The sequence below is a fragment of the Haliotis rubra genome, unplaced genomic scaffold, assembly GCF_003918875.1.
Source record: "Haliotis rubra isolate DU_JTF1 unplaced genomic scaffold, ASM391887v1 Scf198, whole genome shotgun sequence".
Taxonomy (NCBI): domain Eukaryota; kingdom Metazoa; phylum Mollusca; class Gastropoda; order Lepetellida; family Haliotidae; genus Haliotis; species Haliotis rubra.
Genome location: NW_025765980.1, coordinates 435,927 through 455,730, shown reverse-complemented (window position 1 = coordinate 455,730; position 19,804 = coordinate 435,927). Strand labels below are relative to the sequence as shown.

The 19,804-nt window shown below is 42.4% G+C and overlaps 1 protein-coding gene across 2 annotated transcripts in view; it reads right to left on the bottom strand.

Annotated features, from left to right (window-relative positions):
* Positions 1–1,413: 1,413 nt before the first annotated feature.
* The window catches only part of LOC124275069 (3-phosphoinositide-dependent protein kinase 1-like), a 29,728-nt gene continuing 11,337 nt past the window's right edge, over positions 1,414–19,804 (bottom strand). For both annotated transcript variants that reach the window (XM_046710542.1, XM_046710543.1), the window contains 5 exons: positions 18,155–18,201; positions 15,823–15,937; positions 13,824–13,921; positions 12,454–12,508; positions 1,414–6,193 (listed from right to left, as the gene is read on the bottom strand). In XM_046710542.1, coding sequence (XP_046566498.1) covers positions 6,074–6,193; positions 12,454–12,508; positions 13,824–13,921; positions 15,823–15,937; positions 18,155–18,201 — 435 coding nt within the window. In that variant the 3' untranslated portion in view covers positions 1,414–6,073. The remainder of the gene's footprint in view (positions 6,194–12,453; positions 12,509–13,823; positions 13,922–15,822; positions 15,938–18,154; positions 18,202–19,804) is intronic.

Sequence of the window (19,804 nt, the reverse complement as noted above, 5' to 3'; positions counted from 1 at the left end):
TGACTTCTCCAGTCAAAGGGTGTGACCTCTCCAGTCAAAGCGGTGGTGTGTGACCTCTCCAGTCAGGCGGTGGTGTGTGACCTCTGCAGACAAAAGGGTGTGTGACCTCTCCAGTCAAGCGGTGGTGTGTGACCTCTGCAGACAAAGGGTGGTGTGTGACCTCTGCAGTCAAACGGTGGTGTGTGACCTCTGCAGACAAAGGGTGGTGTGTGACCTCTGCAGACAAAGGGTGGTGTGTGACCTCTGCAGACAAACGGTGGTGTGTGACCTCTGCAGACAAAGGGTGGTGTGTGACCTCTGCAGACAAAGGGTGGTGTGTGACCTCTCCAGTCAAAGCGCATGGTGTGTGACCTCTGCAGACAAGCGGTGGTGTGTGACCTCTGCAGACAAAGGTGGGTGGTGTGTGTGTGTGTGACCTCTGCAGACAAAGCGGTGGTGTGTGACCTCTGCAGACAAAAGGGTGGTGTGTGACCTCTGCAGACAAAGGGTGGTGTGTGACCTCTCCAGACCTCTGCAGAAAAAGGGTGGTGTGTGACCTCTGCAGACAAAGACTATTGTGTGACCTCTCCAGACAAGGGTGTGGTGTGTGACATCTGCAGACAAATGGTGGTGTGTGACCTCTGCAGTCAAATGGTGGTGTGTGACCTCTGCAGACAAAGGGTGGTGTGTGACCTCTGCAGACAAAGGGTGGTGTGTGACCTCTGCAGACAAAGGGTGGCAAGTGACCTCTGCAGCGAAGGGTGACATCTGACCTCTGCAAAGGGTAGTGTGCAACCTCTGCAGACAAAGGGTGGTGTGTGACCTCTGTAGACACATGGTGGTGTGTGTGACCTCTGTAGACACATGGTGGTGTGTGACCTCTGCAGACCCAGAGTAGTTTGTGACTTCTGCAGACAAAGGGTGGTGTATGACCTCTGCAGTCAGTTGTGTGTGACCTCTGCAGACAAAGGGTGATGTGGGGCCTCTGCAGACAAAGGGTGTTGTGTGACCTCTGCAGACAAAGGGTGGTGTGTGACCTTTCAAGACAAAGGGTGGCAAGTGACCTCTGCAGACAAAGTGTGGTGTGTGACCACTGCAGACATAGGGTGGTGTATGACCTCTGCAGACCCAGGGTGTTGTGTGACCTCTGCAGACAAAGGGTGGCAAGTGACATCTGCAGACAAAGGGTGGCAAGTGACCTCTGCAGACAAAGGGTGGTGTGTGACCTCTGCAGACAAAGGGTCGTGCATGACCTCCGCAACCTCATGTAGTGAGTGATCCCTACAGAAGCGTTGTTCTCAGTATATCCTCCACTGTTTTGAACAGATATGATTCAGTTACAAATTTAAGTGTAGGCAACAGTTGCAGGTTCCCATGTCCATAATGAAATACAAATGAGAAGAAAAGCAATAAAAAACACAAGAAACATATGGGTTATGATAAAATTCTGATTTTATTTTCAAATATGACCAGACCAATGCTTCTAACATATTCATCAAACAAATGTATGTTGATGGTTTGATTAGCCAGATTGTTTTTCATGTGCAGATTATCAATGTTGTGTAGTTACTCCATAGAGGAAACACCGGATATTGCCTATATCAAGATACATTTTGCGTAACTACTTACAGCTAAAAATAGAAAATTTGGTTGCCAGGTTCCTTTCATTAGCTAATGACCATAGCAAGATCAGTATATAGTTTATTCGTATCTTGACACCCCACTCATCCACACAAAGTTATAAACTAAATTTAGTTCAGAAGCCCAAATTTGGTTGGTTTAGTAAGCTGAGCTAGTGCATCATCAAAATACTTCACTGCTTGCGTACTCTTCATTCCTAGCATAATCACATCCCACAATGTACTAATGGTGTAAATTCTAAGACTAAATTCTACTGAAAGATTCTCAGAAAGACAAGTTTGTGCTAATAGAGCAAAAAACAAACCCCAAAAAGAAACCTAATACATTACACTAGGAACCGTGGTGAGGAAGCAGTTTGCTAAGAAGTAAATGTTTCCCAAATAATCTGCACATTCTGAAAAAGTTGTGACCTGAGAACCAAATTTCTAACATTTTAGCAAAAAATCATCTTTGTTAGGACGTAGCACAAGGGTGTAGGGAGCTAAGTGGTATGCTGCAAGCATAGCCTTATCTGTGTACAAACAGTATAAATAATGGAAGTTTATAAAGTACTCAGGGAGTGGACCACTAAGACTCGGGATATCAATCTCAAAATACAATATTTACAAATAATAATAACAAAACTTTATACATTGTACAGATTTTTCAACAACAAAACAAGACACAGATTGGGGGTGGCAAGACATTTCTATACAGGTGAAATGTCTGCAACAAATCAACACAGTACTGGTATGTTAACGTAAGGAGGGATTCAACTAAACGTTCAGTCCACATGACTGAACAAGTTACTATTATCGTCGGATTATGTGTTTTCGGACATCTTATGTTTTCAGGCGGCAGTGCATACTCACAGACATTGTAAATAGTGGTGACATGTTTCACAATTTTCATGCAATAACAGAGAAAACAACAAATGTTTGTCAACGTCCGAAAACCCATAACATGAGGATATAGATTATTGTGGTTATTCATACAAGCAGTCGTATAAATGGTCTTATCTGGTGGGAAGGCGCATCATTTTACTATTCTACATGAAATATATTTTTGTATAGATGTATATTTCATTTTGGAAAGCTAAAAAACTATGAAGCAAACCCTTTGGTAAAAACAAAGGATAAGTGTATTTATGGCATCAGTATATCTGTCTTAATATGATATTGTGCAATTTCCTTCTACCTTTGATCCTATGACAAAACCCAAAATAGGCCTCTCCAGCAGAACACCTATTCACACTCTCCAAACGACATGAAACAGAGTAACCTCCCTTTAGTCTTCCCTTTTCCTTACATCTAAAAGCTGCACAAACTTCAGAAGGTTGTCCCTACTTTTACATATCTACATATCATTCTTAGACAACTCACAGCTAGAGTCAGGGAAATGAAACCTACTTAATCCGATAAGATTATTTTGTCTTACTTCATTAAAATTTCATGACCTGAGCAGTAACCATCATTCAGTTATTGTCCATTAAGTCATTCACCATTCCAAGCCAGTTCCTCGTCATTCTGTTTTCCAGATGAAGCCTCGTTCTTTGAACAGCAAAATATTTACATGCACTGGGTGCAATTTAGTATAATTATGAGGTTGCATTTTGCAGCTTCAAATTGCATACGTACAAGCTCTAAACTGTTCAATCCTGCCCTGAGGAGCCATGTTAAACTACCCTTGATCTGCTGCAAGACTCTCATTCCCTGCCACGCTCTCAGTGTAATTGTATGTTGTAACCTCCAAAGAAAGATTATCAACAGAAGTTTGGAAATTTTAAATTTTGTTTGGTCTGACGTCAAAGGATACCAACACGCACCTTGTTACAATGTGCTGTGAAAGGGAGGTAACCCTGGTCGGTGACTTCATAGAAACACCAACACTGGAGAGGCACATTTTGGGTTCCATGTTAAAGGACTGAATAAAGAATGAGCTGCACCAAGAAAAGAAATGATTTGCAAATGATTATAACGCCATTATAATTTTTCTAATATAAATGATACCTTACATGAAAAAATTGCAGCTACAACTAACAGAAACTGGCATGTCAGAAAAAAGCATCAGCCTTACAAACAAAAAACAGGAGAGAACACCGTACCACAGAACAATCTCAACACAATGACCCACTGCACTCACTGGTGTTGGCAACCACAATATTGGAAATTTAAAATTTATTGCCACAGCCCTAATTATGGATTATTGAAGCCAAAATGATGGTCCAGAAAACATGATCATTTGTAAAAGACGTTGATTATATGTTGATGGGTTCAAACTGACTAATCTCTGATGTGATGCTCAAATGTTTACCTACAGAACAAGTGAACCTAACAGATTGGTAAGGGGCTGATAGATCCTGAAACATAATCAGGGCAAACCAGGATATTAACCCACGATCCTCTGTTCCCATGTTATTTAGCCCTGACGGATATGAGTGAATGGGTGAACCCAAAACCAAATTTGAACATTTTTTTATGGCACTTCAGCTTGAGGTCGGATGAAAGACTGATATGATGACAGGTTGTAAACGTTCGTAAATATTTCGGTGAAACTTGTCAGCATGGCTGTGGGGCTGACGAAACTATGATCCTAAACTGTGATCTTAACTCTGGAACTGCAGATCCTGACTTGACTAAGGGATGCAACTCTGTACACTGAACTACAGCAACTGATACCACTGGGACAATGACATCACACTGAGTGTGATGCAGTGCATAATACCACATAGGCATGATTCTGATAATGAACATGTTCCATACAGGAACATAACGGCCAACATTGTCATGACCTGCAGACAAAAGTTCCACACACATTCATTACGATCAGATCTTTCCCTCCAATACAACACTGTGTGAAGGATATGACAGTATTCCCAAAAGTGGTAGCTCGCATCAGCTGAACTTCCTAACCAGTCAGTGTCGAGGCTTCTAAAAGGTAGTTCAAGTGAGCAAAACATTAAGCCCAGTACATCTGATTTCAGTGTCTCACAAATGAGCATTACCAGATGTAAATAATAAGGGCTGTGCCTTAACATTATTCTAAGTATGCTATACACTTGTCTCTGAAAAAGACCATAAGGGCATAGTATCAAATTAATATTTGCGTCCTGAGTGGATTCTATTTTTGTGAAAGAAAATATCCTAACTGAGGAACAAAAGCAGAACCATTTTGTAACTGACATAAAGGCTCAGGATTCCATGCATTCATCACGGGAGACAAAGTTTGCTCAGGTCTCGGATGTGACCTTCTGTTGAGGGGTTGTCAGATATTCACTTGTAGAGGTATCACATCAGAGCAAAAGATGTGACTTTAATGAGAGATGATCCAAGACAGTATTCCAATAGATTGTAAAGACTTCATCACATCCTGAAGAATGAACAGGCTTATTTATGGCACATTCCATGACTATTTGAAAGACAAAAACAGAAAAGGTCTGAAAAACCATGTCCTAAGATGCAAAAGATATGCTCAGGGAGTACCAGAAAACAAAAAAGAACACTTTTTTTTCAAATTAGAGCAGATGAATTGATCCAGACACAAGCAACACTGCGTAATATTAAGCAACAACAGCAACAGAGTCATAATTGTCACAGGAAGTCCCATCTGTTACTGGAAACATTGTCAAGTTTCCGTTCATAATAATTGTGAAGAAGATGCCTCTCAAAGAAATCATTGTAAAGGTCTCTAAAGGCAAAACAGAAAGTCAAAGGAATATGATCCCTTCTTAATACAGATTTACTAATATTTCTTTCAATACAACTATTATTACACTATTTCACGTTGATAGGGATATTTTTCATCGCAACTTGATACAGAATGGTACTCATATTACAGGTGAATGTTTAACTATATCAGACATGTCTGATTATCATTATCAATCAATTGGAGCAATAAGTTTCACTTGCGAGTAAACAGCATGAGAGCTATTAAACTGACTGTGTGAGCATATACACAGATACGAATCTACCAGAAAAACAAATGGGGAATTACAAATTAATGAGTACCTCATACAAATTACCTGCACTAATATGCTTTCCAACATTCAATGATATGACGCAGTGAGACTGATTAGAGAATATTCCATTTTGTTTGAAACACAAATAGGGATTGGACCATTGCAATATTGTCATAAATAGGATTGTTACAACCGCTCTCATTGGCTGCATTGGTAACTTCTCATTGATTTTAATGGTGGATGTTTACAGTATCATGTGCATCATTGGAGATTGTTCCGTGCCATTGGTCATGCACTGCACAACTGTAATTGTGTTCACAAAGTTGTGCACAAATAAACCCCTGTTAACATAAACATTCTGTACGGGAATGTGCAACAATACTGACGAAGTCCCGCGATCGTGTGGCCTAGATTTATCTCTGTGTATGGCACATATCCATATCGATATCCAGGTGTGTCAGTATGCTCGGTATGTCAGTATGCTAGGTATGTCAGTGTGCCACAATTCAACCATAGCTAGGACCTGTTCATTGGCTGGTTGTCGGAACTGTAGTACCGCCTCCACACCTCCATTATCTTACGAACCCATTCTTCTGTCCGGGTTTCTGGGTCCTCTAAGTAGTATGTCCTGTTAGGCTGCAGAGAAAACAACAGACGTTTTTATGTTCATTAAAGAGATTTGATTTAAAAAATAAAAAATAAAAAAAAAATATTCAAGGAAACACAGGAAAACATTAATTCCAGATGTTTACAGAAAAAAACCCAGCCCAGATTAATTGCTGGACATGTTGGGTGTATTGAAGGAATGACTTTGTTGTAAAATAAAAATAAAATAGTTTGGAAAGAATAAACTGAGTCGGAGATATAAAAAAAAGGAGATATATCATGTACCTCCCTCCCCACAAAAAACATATGGAAAAAATGTGGCCACATGGTTATGAAAATTAGGCTCCAAGACTTTCCAGCTGTTTTTTTATCCCACCCTATTTGGACATATACTATTCACACTTTGCTAGAGATCAAATCATGGATTCAACAGAAAACTATGATGTGTGGTCAAATTTGGTTTAAATATCTAAGCTTATTATAAGCATGGATCCTAGGTTTCAGTTTGTCATTTCATCTTGTGGAACCTATACCTGCTATTGACGGGTGTTGTGTACTTGTCAGTGACTCGTTCCATGATTTGCAAAATGGTTGATTGGTGCCATGAAAACCATTTCTATGGTTACTCATGTATCAAGTGTATAAGGCTAGATTAAAGTGACTGTTGGCCTAAAGAGGGGTTACCATATTATTATTTATCCAATTTCAAATGGATACAATTTCAAACTAGAAATCTACGTTAGAGTAAAGTTGTGAATTTTTGTGATCCTTAGCAAAGTGTGAGTAGTATATTTGCAAATTTTAATATAAATTTTATATTTATATACTTATCCTATCTCACGACTTGCACCTCTCAGTCTTGCTTCGACTTATAGTGGAATGACTGTTAACTTTTTTTCCATAGGCCTCCTTGTCCATTCGCCCGTGCACTCCATGCTGCTCTCCTTAATTAGCGTCCTAGTTCCTAATAAAGCTTGCAGCATGCTCCACTTATTGCCCACGTGACTACCTTGAATGATCATTCTCATCTTGGAGCCAACGTTGTAATCTGAGTAGTGGGGAGGCCGGGCAGGCATCCATCGCATGAGATAGGATAAGTATATAAATATACAATTTATATTAAAATTTCCAAATTTATAAACTTATCCTATCTCACGACTTGCACTTATCTCACAGCTGGTCTTGGAGCTGTGTGGACTGATGACAGCCGTAGATAGCGATGTACAAAGGAGGCCTGTTACGCATGCACGCAACTCCTATGCTTGTAGTGGGTTCTCCGGAACCCCTTGGCTTACTAAGCACAACGACTCCCAGGGAGATGGGTGCTCCCGAGCGATGTGGTGTTCGGCCGCAACCTTGTACAAGACAAGGGATGCAACTCGGCAAGTACGCCTTGCCTCGCCACGATTTACAAGGTACCCCCATAATTAAAGTCTTGCGACTAGATTCGGGCCAGCCCCTGCTTCAAGAAGGCTCCCCAGACACCGACCGAGGCGGGTGAAAGAGAAACACAACTCGGCATCTCCAAGGTTTAACGTTCAGTTCCGGGCAGCATCAAATTGACCCTCACTCCTTTGCCTAAGCTTAGTCAAAGGATGTGCCCGGCAACGAAATCCACTGGAATTCGGGAGTGTCACACTTCACTGACGTAATTGCTCCGTGGAGTAGAGGTCAATAAGCGTGAATGTCAAACACCTCTGCATCGTCATACTGATTGTGCCTCAAGTCCGTAGGGCCACGCTAGGTGGCCGTATTCCGATGCCTTGGTATGGAGGCCAAGTGAAGTAGTTCTTAAACCCATATAATGAGAACAAAAGGTTGAGATCCAGTTCATCTTTTATTCAGTATATACAAGGAAGTGGTAACGTCATTGCGGAACCGTCCCTCATCTGCGTTGTTGGGCCGATGTAAGCTGCTGAGCCAGTACAAGAGGTCCGAACTGGTGTAGTCCCTGGACATCCGTGACAGACAGGTCTCGCAGGTAATGTGAAGAGAAGACTGTATCAGAACGCCAGAAGCAACCTTCCATGATAGCGGTCAAGGAGCAGTTACAATAGAGGGCCATCGTCGAGGCTAGTGCATGAGTCTCATGAGGATTGGAAGCGGCTGGAGGAGGCAACCCTGCAAAGGTGTAGGCTCGCAGGATCGTGGCATGCATCCAGAAGGCCAATGTAGACCGGGAAACCTCAGTTCTTGTAGTGTTTGACAAGGGTATGAAGAGGCGCTTCCGTAGCCGTCAACGATCCTTGGAGGCAGCAAGGTAAACGTGTAGAGCCCTAACAGGGCAGAGTGTCAAATCTTCCTTATCATCAGGCCCAAGAATGGTGGACAATGGGGGAATGGTAAACATCCGGTCCGGTTGCCCTGGCAGTTGGTTTTTCGCAATAAAGTCCCAGCGGAGACCCAGGAAAGCCTTGCCATGCTTCTTCTGCTCGAACCGCACCTGATTGACATCAAGCGCGCATGCAGTTCAGATATACGAGCAGCGGTAGCCAAAGCTACCAGGATGAATGTCTTGAATGTCACTTGTTCAAAGTCCTTGTCTTCTAAAGGTTCATAATCTGTAGAAATCATAATGACGAAGGATGATGGACAGATCCCAGGCCAGAGGTCTGAACTTCCTGGACTAGTCAGAGAGTCTATAGGAGCGTAGTAGACTCTGCAACTCGGGAACAGTGGAAATCTTCGTGCCCGTGGTGGTAGCCCAAACCAAGTTGATGGCAGCTAAGTAGGTAGCTAACGTAGTACCCTTGAGTTTCTTAGTAGTGCGGAGATACTGGAGAAACTCAGAAATGACCTGAGCTGAGGTGGAAGTGGGAGATGCAATTCCCCTAAGCTTGCAATAGTCTTCAAACTTCTTCCACTTGTTGTCGTACAAGGAATGGGTCGAAGTACGATGCGCTGAAGTGATAGCTGTGGCTACTCGGCCAGTTCCGTGGCGCAGTTCCATGTGACGGTGAAGAAGTAGGTCGTCCCGGTTGGGAAGCGGTACTGGGTTTGCCTCTGCCAGGCTTCTTAGGTTTACGAACCAACTTCTTGCTGTCCAGAAGGGTGCGATCCAAAAGCAGTAGTATGTTGCTGGTGGCCAATAGTTTCTGTATTACTTTGGTAGCAGAGCTAGAGGGGGGGAAATCGTAGGCATTGAGACCCTCCCATGATATTGCCAACGTGTTGAGGTCCCACGCCAAGGAATCTGGGATTGGTGATACGAATGTTGGAAGTTGGTTGTTGAACCTTGTGGCGAACAAATCTATTTGAGGCCGTGATAACAGGAAGATCATCAACTGAAAGATATGGGGCAGTAACGTCCACTCTGTCGGGGACGGTCGGTTGGATCGGGACATGGCATCGGCGATCACATTTTTTACCCCGGGAATGTGTCTGGCTCTGGCTACGATGTTGAGTGAGTCGATGAGAACCTGATCACCCATTGTAGCAGATTTGCCGAGCCTGTCGAATTGTCTGATTGGATCAACGGACTGGTTGATTGAAGCTCTGTTGCCCAATGTGAGATGGCTTGAATTACCGCCTTGAATTCCAGCTCGTTTATATGAAGTACCCGTTCGTCGGATGACCACAGCCCAGCCACTTGGTGGTCGAGGAAGTGAGCTCCTCAACCCATGAGGGATGCATCGACGAATAGGTGATGAGTCGGTGCAAAGGGCATCATAGAGACTCCGGCGCAAACATTCCGTTCGTCGAGCCACCATTGAAGGACTGGACGAAGCGGTTCTGGAAGGCAAATTAGCTCCTTGGGGTTGTCGGCCTGAAGGTATGGGCATAGAAATCGCTGTATCGGCTGAAGTTGGAGCTGGCCTCTGTACGTTAAGGCTTGATTTGACATCAAAAGGCCCAGTAGCTCCTGCCACTGTCGTAAGGTTCTTGCCTGAGACAGTCCTGTAGGAATGCATTGTTGAATCTTTATCCACCTGTCGTGAGGTACGAACATCATCCCCTGACGAGTGTCGAACAGTGCTCCGATGAATTGGAGTTTCTGAGTCGGAGCCGTAGAGCTTTTTGTTAGGCCGTGGACATGAGAGGTAGAAGGATTATATCTGGGAGCAGAGAATCCGTCCTTAATTCGTGTCAGGCTCTTGAAACCATCATTTAGTGTACTCGATAATTTCAGAATATAAGGTCGAGGTGGTAGGGTGTAGGTAGACCAATCCCGGTTCCTAAGAGTGATCCAGGTCATCTGCTGAAGTACTCAAGGGAAGTTGGAGCTTCTCAACAATCCAAAGGAGTACCTGAGGTGTCTCAACTGCTGCAAAGCTACCCCCAGGGGTAGATAACTCAGAGTGAGCGGGAGATGCAGGCATGGCTATTTGGACTGGATCAATCTCAGGAGGTGGACCAGATGAAGAGCCAGGAGCTACCGAAGCCGGATGGGCTGGAGTAGAAGGCTGTATTTGGTTCCAGGCTGAGGTTATGGCCCTGATCATCATATTTAGATCCGGAGTTGCTGTAGAAGTGGAATTGTTATCAGGTTCCCATGACTCAGCGATGATTCTAGAGGGAGTCAAATGATTCTCAGAGCGTGTAGACGGAACATCGTAAGAGACTGTAGGCCTATTAGTGGTATCAGAGCAATGATCACCCGAACGTCGTTCAGAAGAACTGTATCGAGATCTCGACGTGGTAAGTACTGAAGTAGGTTGGTAAGCCGGTGAACTGGATTCCCTAGTATGGCTAGGTGATCCGGTATGATATGAAGAACTAGTCCGGGTCGCTGTAGTTCTAGTTGGTGATCTGGTTCTGATTGGAGCTCTGGTTCGACCATCTGAATAGGATCAGCCATGAGATGTGGATCTGTACTGTGATCCCGATTGGTCAATGGCTCTGTAAAGTGATCTAGATCGTATATTTGACCTGGGTTGGTAAGATGATCTGGATTTATAAAGTGATCTGGATCGATTTGATGCACTAACTGGAAACTGTGATCATGATCTGGATCTATAAGGTGATCTGATTTGCAGTTGCAATCTGGCTTGATTTGGTGATCTTGATTGGTTAGGTGATCCACTTTTATGTTGAGATCTGGATCGGTCTGGCGATCTACTTCGATGTTGTGATCTGGATCAGTTAGGTGACCTAGATCGGTCCGGTGATCTGGATCTGTCTGATGATCTACTTCGATGTTGTGATCTGGATCTGTCCGGTGATCTGATTCGAAGTTGTGATCTGGACCCGTTTTGGTGATCTGGATCAGTTAGGTGATCTGGATTGATCAGGTGATGTGGATCGTAGTTGTGCTCTGGGCTTGTGATGGTGATCTGGATCGTGAAGGTGATCTAGATCGTTGTGGTGATCTAGAATGATGTGTCGATCTGGATTGGCGATTAGGTGACGAAACCTGAAGTGTTGATTCATGATGAACGTCCCCCAGCGACGCTGTTGTAGCCAGCTCCGTCCGGTTCAATGAACTGTGGGGAGACAGTTGGCTGGTTGAACGCGGTTGGCCAGGTTCCAAACAAACTGAGACAGTCGAGGGGATATGTACCGATGATCTGGATGATGATAGTGTCGATCTAAGGTCCCCTGGTAGTGTAGATGGGACAGGCAACGAAGAATTGTCGATCACAACCACCCGCAAGTGATCTGATGCTATGGAAGGAGGTGATTGATGCGTACGTAATAGGTGCCGAACGTCCTCAGATAAGTAAGAATCTGATGAAGCGTCCATAAAATTCTCTTGAACCACAGACGTCGCTCTCTTGCATGAAGGTACGATTTTCTGTCGCTGTAACTTGATACGCTTGGCGGGAGTGGGGTCAGATTCTGTTGATTTCCCGTCCCTTTCGGCGATTCTCTGGGGGCAAACAAGAAAGGTAGGCCTTAAAATCCTCATCTTTTAGTGAATAACACTTGCCACATCGTTTGTTCCAGTTACATTGTCCAATACAGTCACTGCAAGACAAGTGAGGGACGAATAATTCGTCTTGCATTGAGCACAAACTTCCCTTTTCCTTGACTGATTATCAGTTTTCCCAATGATGTTAAGGTGAAATAATGTCCCTAATATACAGCACGTCCACACAGTCGTGCGACAAGAAAGAAAATGATCATTCAAGGTAGTCACGTGGGCAATTAGTGGAGCATGCTGCAAGCTTTATTAGGAACTAGGAAGCTAATTAAGGAGAGCAGCATGGAGTGCACGGGCGAATGGACAAGGAGGCATATGGAAAAAAGTTTACAGTCGTTCCACTAAAAGTCGAAGCAAGACTGAGAGGTGCAAGTCGTGAGATAGGATCAGTTTAAAAATTTCAGTTAACCATGTGTATAGTACTTACAGTATGTACAAAGAAAATCTTAAAATTCTTGGCTTCAGGACGAAGTTCTTTGGACCTATGAAAGAGAGAAGTGTGACTTGTAAGACAAGGTACTGGTAATCATGGTAATGACAGTAACAAGGATTAATATATCACAACCATTCTATACATATGACTTGTTTCGGATGTGTCCAAGAAGAAAAAAATTGAAACAACTAGACGTTATAGCAGTGTGCCCTATTCAATCTTCTAATTCTGTCACTGTCAGTATGACTGACACCTCATGGAAGTATCTAACATGATCTGAACGTTTCTTTTCAATAATCACTGCTGTTAAAACAGACACATACAGCTATTTCCAACACGATCCTACTCAAGGTCATTTTCACAATGACTAGATAACACTTGAGGTTCCATGTTGTTTAAGGCAGCACTCAGCACTATCCCAGATGTATGTCTGCAGCCTGTAAGTTATCACTTCTGAACCAGAAAACCCATGGGTTGATACAATGGGCACAATAATCAACACCATGGCATGACTGGGGTATGATGGCATCTAATCATCAAAGACAGGGTCTGACCACACAGTGACGTAAGTCTCCTCTTATCCTCAGTAAAGCTGGAAGGTGCCTATTGTATTTGAACCCAGCAACATATCCTAACTGTGTACATCAATGCTCATGACGTCAATCACTAGATTGTGTGGTCCAAATTATTTACAGCCCCCCCCCCCCGTCACAATATAGCTGGAATATTGCTTACTGTGACTAGTGTTGATGATTGGTTCATTACAACCGCTCAATCATTGAAAATAATTGGTTAGCGTCATTTATGAAATTTTCCTGGTTATTTTTGTTAATGCACCAAAAAAACATGCTTCCTTGGGTTCCTTGTGATGTTTTTTTGCAAATTGCACATCTTTAAAGGATAACTAGTATGTTAGGAACATAAATTTCTTGGGTCTTTAAAATAAATTCAATTGTGAAATGGAATGAGCATGTAGTGCTCATGAAATGTAACTGACAAAACCAACCGTGTGAAAAATATTGTTAATGCAAAAAGTGTTCCAGAATTGTTTATGTGAAAACATGATCGATTGCTTGGTCGTTGAGTCACTGCGAGCAATCTTAATCGAACCACCACTAACTGACTTTACATAATGATCATGTGGTCAGACTTGGTGATTTCTTGATTTGCACGTCCTTGTATACTGAAGATGGGATAGTGGCGCACAACATCAATCACTGGATTGTCTGGTCCAGACATAATTATTTGCTGGCCGCTGTCATACAACTGGAATATTGCTGAGTGCTGTGTTACTGGGAAGTTCCTCTAACCCGGAATCCCCATAGGTTGAAGCTAACAACACAAAACAGATGGACGTATCTCACCATGGTATCTGTCCCTTGAGGACCATGTTGGCAGGGTCAACGTAGTACAGGTGGGGCCCCTCAGTCAGTAACAACATGCGTCTCCGGGCAAACAGGCCCTGGAATACGAAGTATAATCAACACTCAGCATCTACCTATCACATTGGTTGGGTGTCATCAAGAAAAACAAATGGATATCACAACAGGTGAGTGGCCTTACAGTTGACACGGCACCTCATACCTGATCCAACCTGAACTGTGTTATGTATGAATGTTTACCCCTTGTAAATATGAACACGTTCATAAGACTCCCTGTGTCTTATGTGAAAAACATAAAAGTCTGTTGGCTATTATGATATCATGGCTACTGATATCTGCCACAATTAATTCAATCATTAGTGCAATGTGCACTCAATTTTCCTATTGTGGAAAATACTTGGCAGTATACAACCTAAGCTGCCACTGAGGTGCTAGTAGTTCTGGCAGATCTGGTGGTACCATCCGCTGGCATATGACCAGAAACCAAGTGCGAACAAAGTCTCTTGCCACAAAGCCACAGAAACTCTCCAGAGTCAAGCTGACGAATGCCCTCACCCATCCAAACTACTTTCTGCAACAATCATTGTTTAATTTCCCCTGGCATGTTGTGTGGACTGTTCCCATACATGCCACCATAGATGTTTACGGAAATACAAAGGGAGCTAACCCTGGCCTGCAGTAATATTTCCTTTGGTTGCCAATGACTCATTTAGGTGAGTGAGTTTAGTTTTACGCCGCTCTCAGCAATATTCCAGCTATATGGCAGCGGTCTGTGAATAATCAAGTCTGGACCAGACAAGCCAGTGATTAACAGCATGAGCATCAATCTGCGCAATTGGGAACCGATGACGTGTCAACCACGTCAGCGAGCCTGACCACCCGATCCCGTCAGTTGCCTCTTACGACAAGCATGGGTTACTGAAGATCAATATTCTTACCCCTGACCTTCACTAGTCGATTTATTTAGGCATAACATGGCTTGAAACGGTATGTCAGTAGTCAGTACACACAAGAAATGGGCTTCACACACTGTATCCATGTGGGGAATTGAACATGTCTTTGGTGTGACAAGCAAGTGCTTTAACCACTAGACTACCCCACCATCCCACGGCAAACAGTGAGTGAGTGAGTTTAGTTTTACGTTGCTTTTAGCAATATTCCAGCAATATCATGGCAGGGGACACCAGGAATGGGCTTCACACATTGTACCCATGTGTGGAATCAAACCCAGATCTTCAGGTTGACGAGTCAATGCCTTAACCACTAGACCCAGGGCAAACAGAAGTGAGCGCCTCAATGAACACAACTGAATTGTATGCTGCTGCTTGTAACAGTAGGCAAATGTGATGTCGGAGACAGCCCAAGTGATACATGTCTTAGATGTTGCCACTTTGGTATAACCTATGTTCACAAGTTCTAACAATCCAAGAAACAGGAGATCAAGGATTTGAACCTATGACCACAGGCTTCCAGCAACTCTGCACAGTGAACTCTGACACTATAGTTGACCACATCAACATTCTTTAATATTTTTCAGAATTAAAGTTATCAAATATTAATGACAGTGAGAACTCTTATTACTTTGGCTCTGTGTTATGGGATTGTAGGAAATTGCCGTCTTATCAAGATAAGACAAAAATAAATCAATAATTTCTCAACAACAAAATCTTTTTATTCATCCACCTTGCTTCATCCATTTTATAACACAGTGAAATTACGCTTACAGTTGTATCATACACAGATGGGGTTGATGATCAGATCTATGAAATGTTTATTGTCGGCAAACAGGGCATTGGGGTAGCTTTGTAGTGAAAAACTTTGCTTTTAACATTCAAGGCACAAGTCGTATTTCTTCACATGAATATATATCATGAAGCCCATTTCTACAGTTCCCTGCCATGATAGAGCTGGCAATATTGGCGACAACGGCAAAAAAACCTCACTCACTATCAGATGAACAGATAGCACAGGCTGCACCAACCTTCCGTTTATCTATCAAGCCTTGTTTGAGGATAAGGTTTCCTTCCACAAACTGGTGGTACTTGTTAGATGTGGCCTGTTTCTCAAGCACCTTCTTGCGTTCGTCAGCTGTCATACTGTCAACACAAATACAATCAGGTTATACTGAGGTGCCCAGAGATGATATCTAGTTATCACAGCACATTCTTGTATATCATTACAAACCATTAAAAAACAAAACAAACCAAAAACCATCACAAAGACATTTGTTTTTGTCATAAAGACAGTTTATGTTGATGTGAGTGAGTGAGTTAGTTTACTTTTACGCCCGCTCTCAGCAATATTGCAGCTATATGGCGGCGGTCTGTAAATAATCGAGTCTGGAACAGACAATCCAGTGATCAACAGCATGGGCATCGATCTATGCAATTGGGAACCGATGACGAGTGTCAACCAAGTCAGTGAGCCAGACCACCCGATCCCGTTAGTCGCCTCTTACGAAAAGCATCGGTTACCGAAGATCAATATTCTAACCCTGATCTTAACGGGTCTTATGTTGATGTGGTTGATATGTTTGCTTTTAATGCTAATCTGATCAGTACAGGGATTTTTCATGGCAAGGTTAGAGAATGACAATATCACACTATTGAGATCTCCCCGATCTCTTTTTGGCAATGTTAGTTGAAGTAGTTACGTATATGACCGTCTATAAGCCCGACCCATGGATAAGCCGACCCCAAACTTGACCCTCAAAATCAGTGTCAAAATCATATCTCTCATGGATAGGCCAACCCGCGATGGGTCGCGCCAACAGAGACCAGAGTACCGGTAAGTATGTTCCATCAACGGCGAGACACCATTACAAGAATATTACATAATAAAGATTACGGTGTTTGTTTACCTTTTTAACGATCACTGCTTGCATCAACAACGAGACGCCATTTTGGAAAGTGGATATACAGCGTAAGTGTTGGTGAGAATATTACAAAATAAGGATTACGGTGTATTGTGGCAACATGTGTTTGTGTTCCTTTTATATCCCGGCGATCACTGCTTGCATCAACAACGAGATGCCATTTTGTGAAATCAGTGAGTATGGAGAGAAAAAGTACCATCGGTAAATAAAACTGAAGTCAACTTTTGTTTCAAAATATATTATTTAAGTGTCCATATTTCATCTATATATATATGACAATAAGAAAAATAGTCCACTAACAATAAACACTGACATTTCTGCAAGAGAGTTCTGAGATTTTCGCAAGTCATCGGCCGTAAACCCTTCAAATTCCGTGTCACTGTCCTCCTCATACTGTAAAGTCGATCCACATTATTCAAAGAATTCACTGTCATATATATTGTGTCTACTCGCGGATCGAAGCGAAGTGTAGTTGACAGAAAATGCATAATATATTTTGCTTCTCTAAATATATTTATTGTAGCAACAAACTGGCTTGCTTATTTTACCCCATTCAACAATCACAAACTGATTACGCCTCGTTCCATGTCACGTGCTTACCACGTTCATGATGGTCCATATAACCTTAGTGTTGATTATATATTTTTACACAAAAACTATTACACAATGCTAGGATATATTTCTTTGGGTTAAATAATAGTATTCAATCAATAGAATTCATCCCGTTATATTATTGTGCATGTTTGAACTTGTTCGGCGGGGAAGCGATGTGCACAGCTGATTGCTATTTCCGGCTTTTGTGTAATGGTGACAAAAACGCCACGGTAATCTTAATTAATTTATAGAGCAAAAACTGTAACTAAAATTACACAATGCTAGGATATATTTCTTTGGGTTAAATAACGGTATTCTGTATTATATTTTACTGACGACTGCGTGAGAATTCGGTCCGTTATATTATTGTGCATGTTTGAACTTGTTCGCCGGAAACGTGTGCACAGCTGATTGCTATTTCCGGCTTTGTGTAATGCGAGACAACACGCATACGGTAATCTTAATCCCTGCAAATAAAACAATGCCCAGCAAAAACAACTTATAACTTAAATGGTAATTAATCTTGTCTAGTGATGTTTAATTGCAAATTTGGCGTCTCTACTGACAAAGTCGTCTTCTGTTGTTTGTTCACGCCAAGGAGTGATACGATGTTGTTTTCTTACCCCTGGAAAAAGTTTGACGAAAGTGTAACTCATGGATAAGGCGACCCCCTTCTACAGACGGCTTTTTTGGTCCTCAAAATTCGGCTTATAGGACGGGTCATATAAGTTACTATGACTGCACATCCAAAAAGAATACAAAATTACAGCTTGGAAAGAAAATAATTTCAAGTAAAATTCATCAGCGGTATACTTTTATGGGAAAGAAATGCCATTTTACTTACACAGTGTCTGTTATTATCTCAACTAGTCTCTTGTCATCAAAGCCAACCTGTAAACAAAGGAAGAACCTATTATACAATTTGTTGGTTGTTTAGCACCTCACTCAGCGTCATTCCTGCTACATAATGGTGGCCTAAACTAAACTACTCTCTCACACACTCTCTCTCTTTCTCGCTCTCTCTCTTTCTCTGCACTGACCCTGCGTCTGTAGGTGCCCACTGGATATAATGTTTAAAACAGTTACCTGAACTATATTATATGATATGTTCCTTATTTATTTACCTCAAAAAATGTAAATGTCCATAAGAGAACAGCAGCAGAAAACGTATATAAGCCACGTACTTACCCTCTCTGAGCCCCACAGCTCCGGGTTATGACTAGTTGCAGGTATATAAGCCACGTACTTACCCTCTCTGAGCCCCACAGCTCCGGGTTATGACTAGTTGCAGGTATATAAGCCACGATTGCCCTTACCCTCTCTGAGCTCCACAGCTCCTGGGTTATGACTAGTTGCAGGTATATAAGCCACGTACTTACCCTCTCTGAGCTCCACAGCTCTGGGTTATGACTAGTTGCAGGTATATAAGCCACGTACTTACCCTCTCTGAGCTCCACAGCTCCGGGTTATGACTAGTTGCAGGTATATAAGCCACGTACTTACCCTCTCTGAGCTCCACAGCTCCGGTTATGACTAGTTGCTGGTATATAAGCCACGTACTTACCCTCTCTGAGCTCCACAGCTCTGGGTTATGACTAGTTGCAGGTATATAAGCCACGACTTACCCTCTCTGAGCTCCACAGCTCTGGGTTATGACTAGTTGCTGGTATATAAGCCACGTGCTTACCCCTCTCTGAGCCCCACAGCTCTGGGTTATGACTAGTTGCAGGTATATAAGCCAATGTGACTTACCCTCTCTGAGCTCCACAGCTCTGGGTTATGACTAGTTGCAGGTATATAAGCCACGTACTTACCCTCTTTGAGCTCCACAGCTCCGGTTATGACTAGTTGCTGGTATATAAGCCCGCGATTTACCCTCTCTGAGCTCCACAGCTCTGGGTTATGACTAGTTGCTGGTATATAAGCCCGCGTGACTTACCCTCTCTGAGCCCCACAGCTCTGGGTTATGACTAGTTGCAGGTATATAGTCAACTCTCGTTAATCGACACTTGTGGTTGCAGAGAAATATGTCGGATTAACGAAAATGTCGGATTAATGAAAATGTCGGATTAATGTATTTAGCATGAAAATATCAATGTTTACTAAATGTCATGATCGCCATACTGTTGCATGCATATCAGAAATGGTAGATCTAGTTATCTTCTGCAGTATGTAGAAATATTCACAGAAATAAAAATACTAACAATACATACTTGTTTTCATTTATTAACATTCATAGATGGCATAACATACATATATAATCACATAAGCGAACAGTTTCATATCTATTTCATGACCACATTGGCACAAAACTCACGTTTGTTTTACCGCATATTAGCTGCCATTATGACCCGGATGTTGAATATGTTACGGTTTCCATACAAGTAATTCCATAATAACATGTGGACGTCTAATGTACAATCAGTTGTATCATAACATATATAATTTATAACTTGAAAAGTCTTTGATGGTCATTAACATCAAACACGCCTAA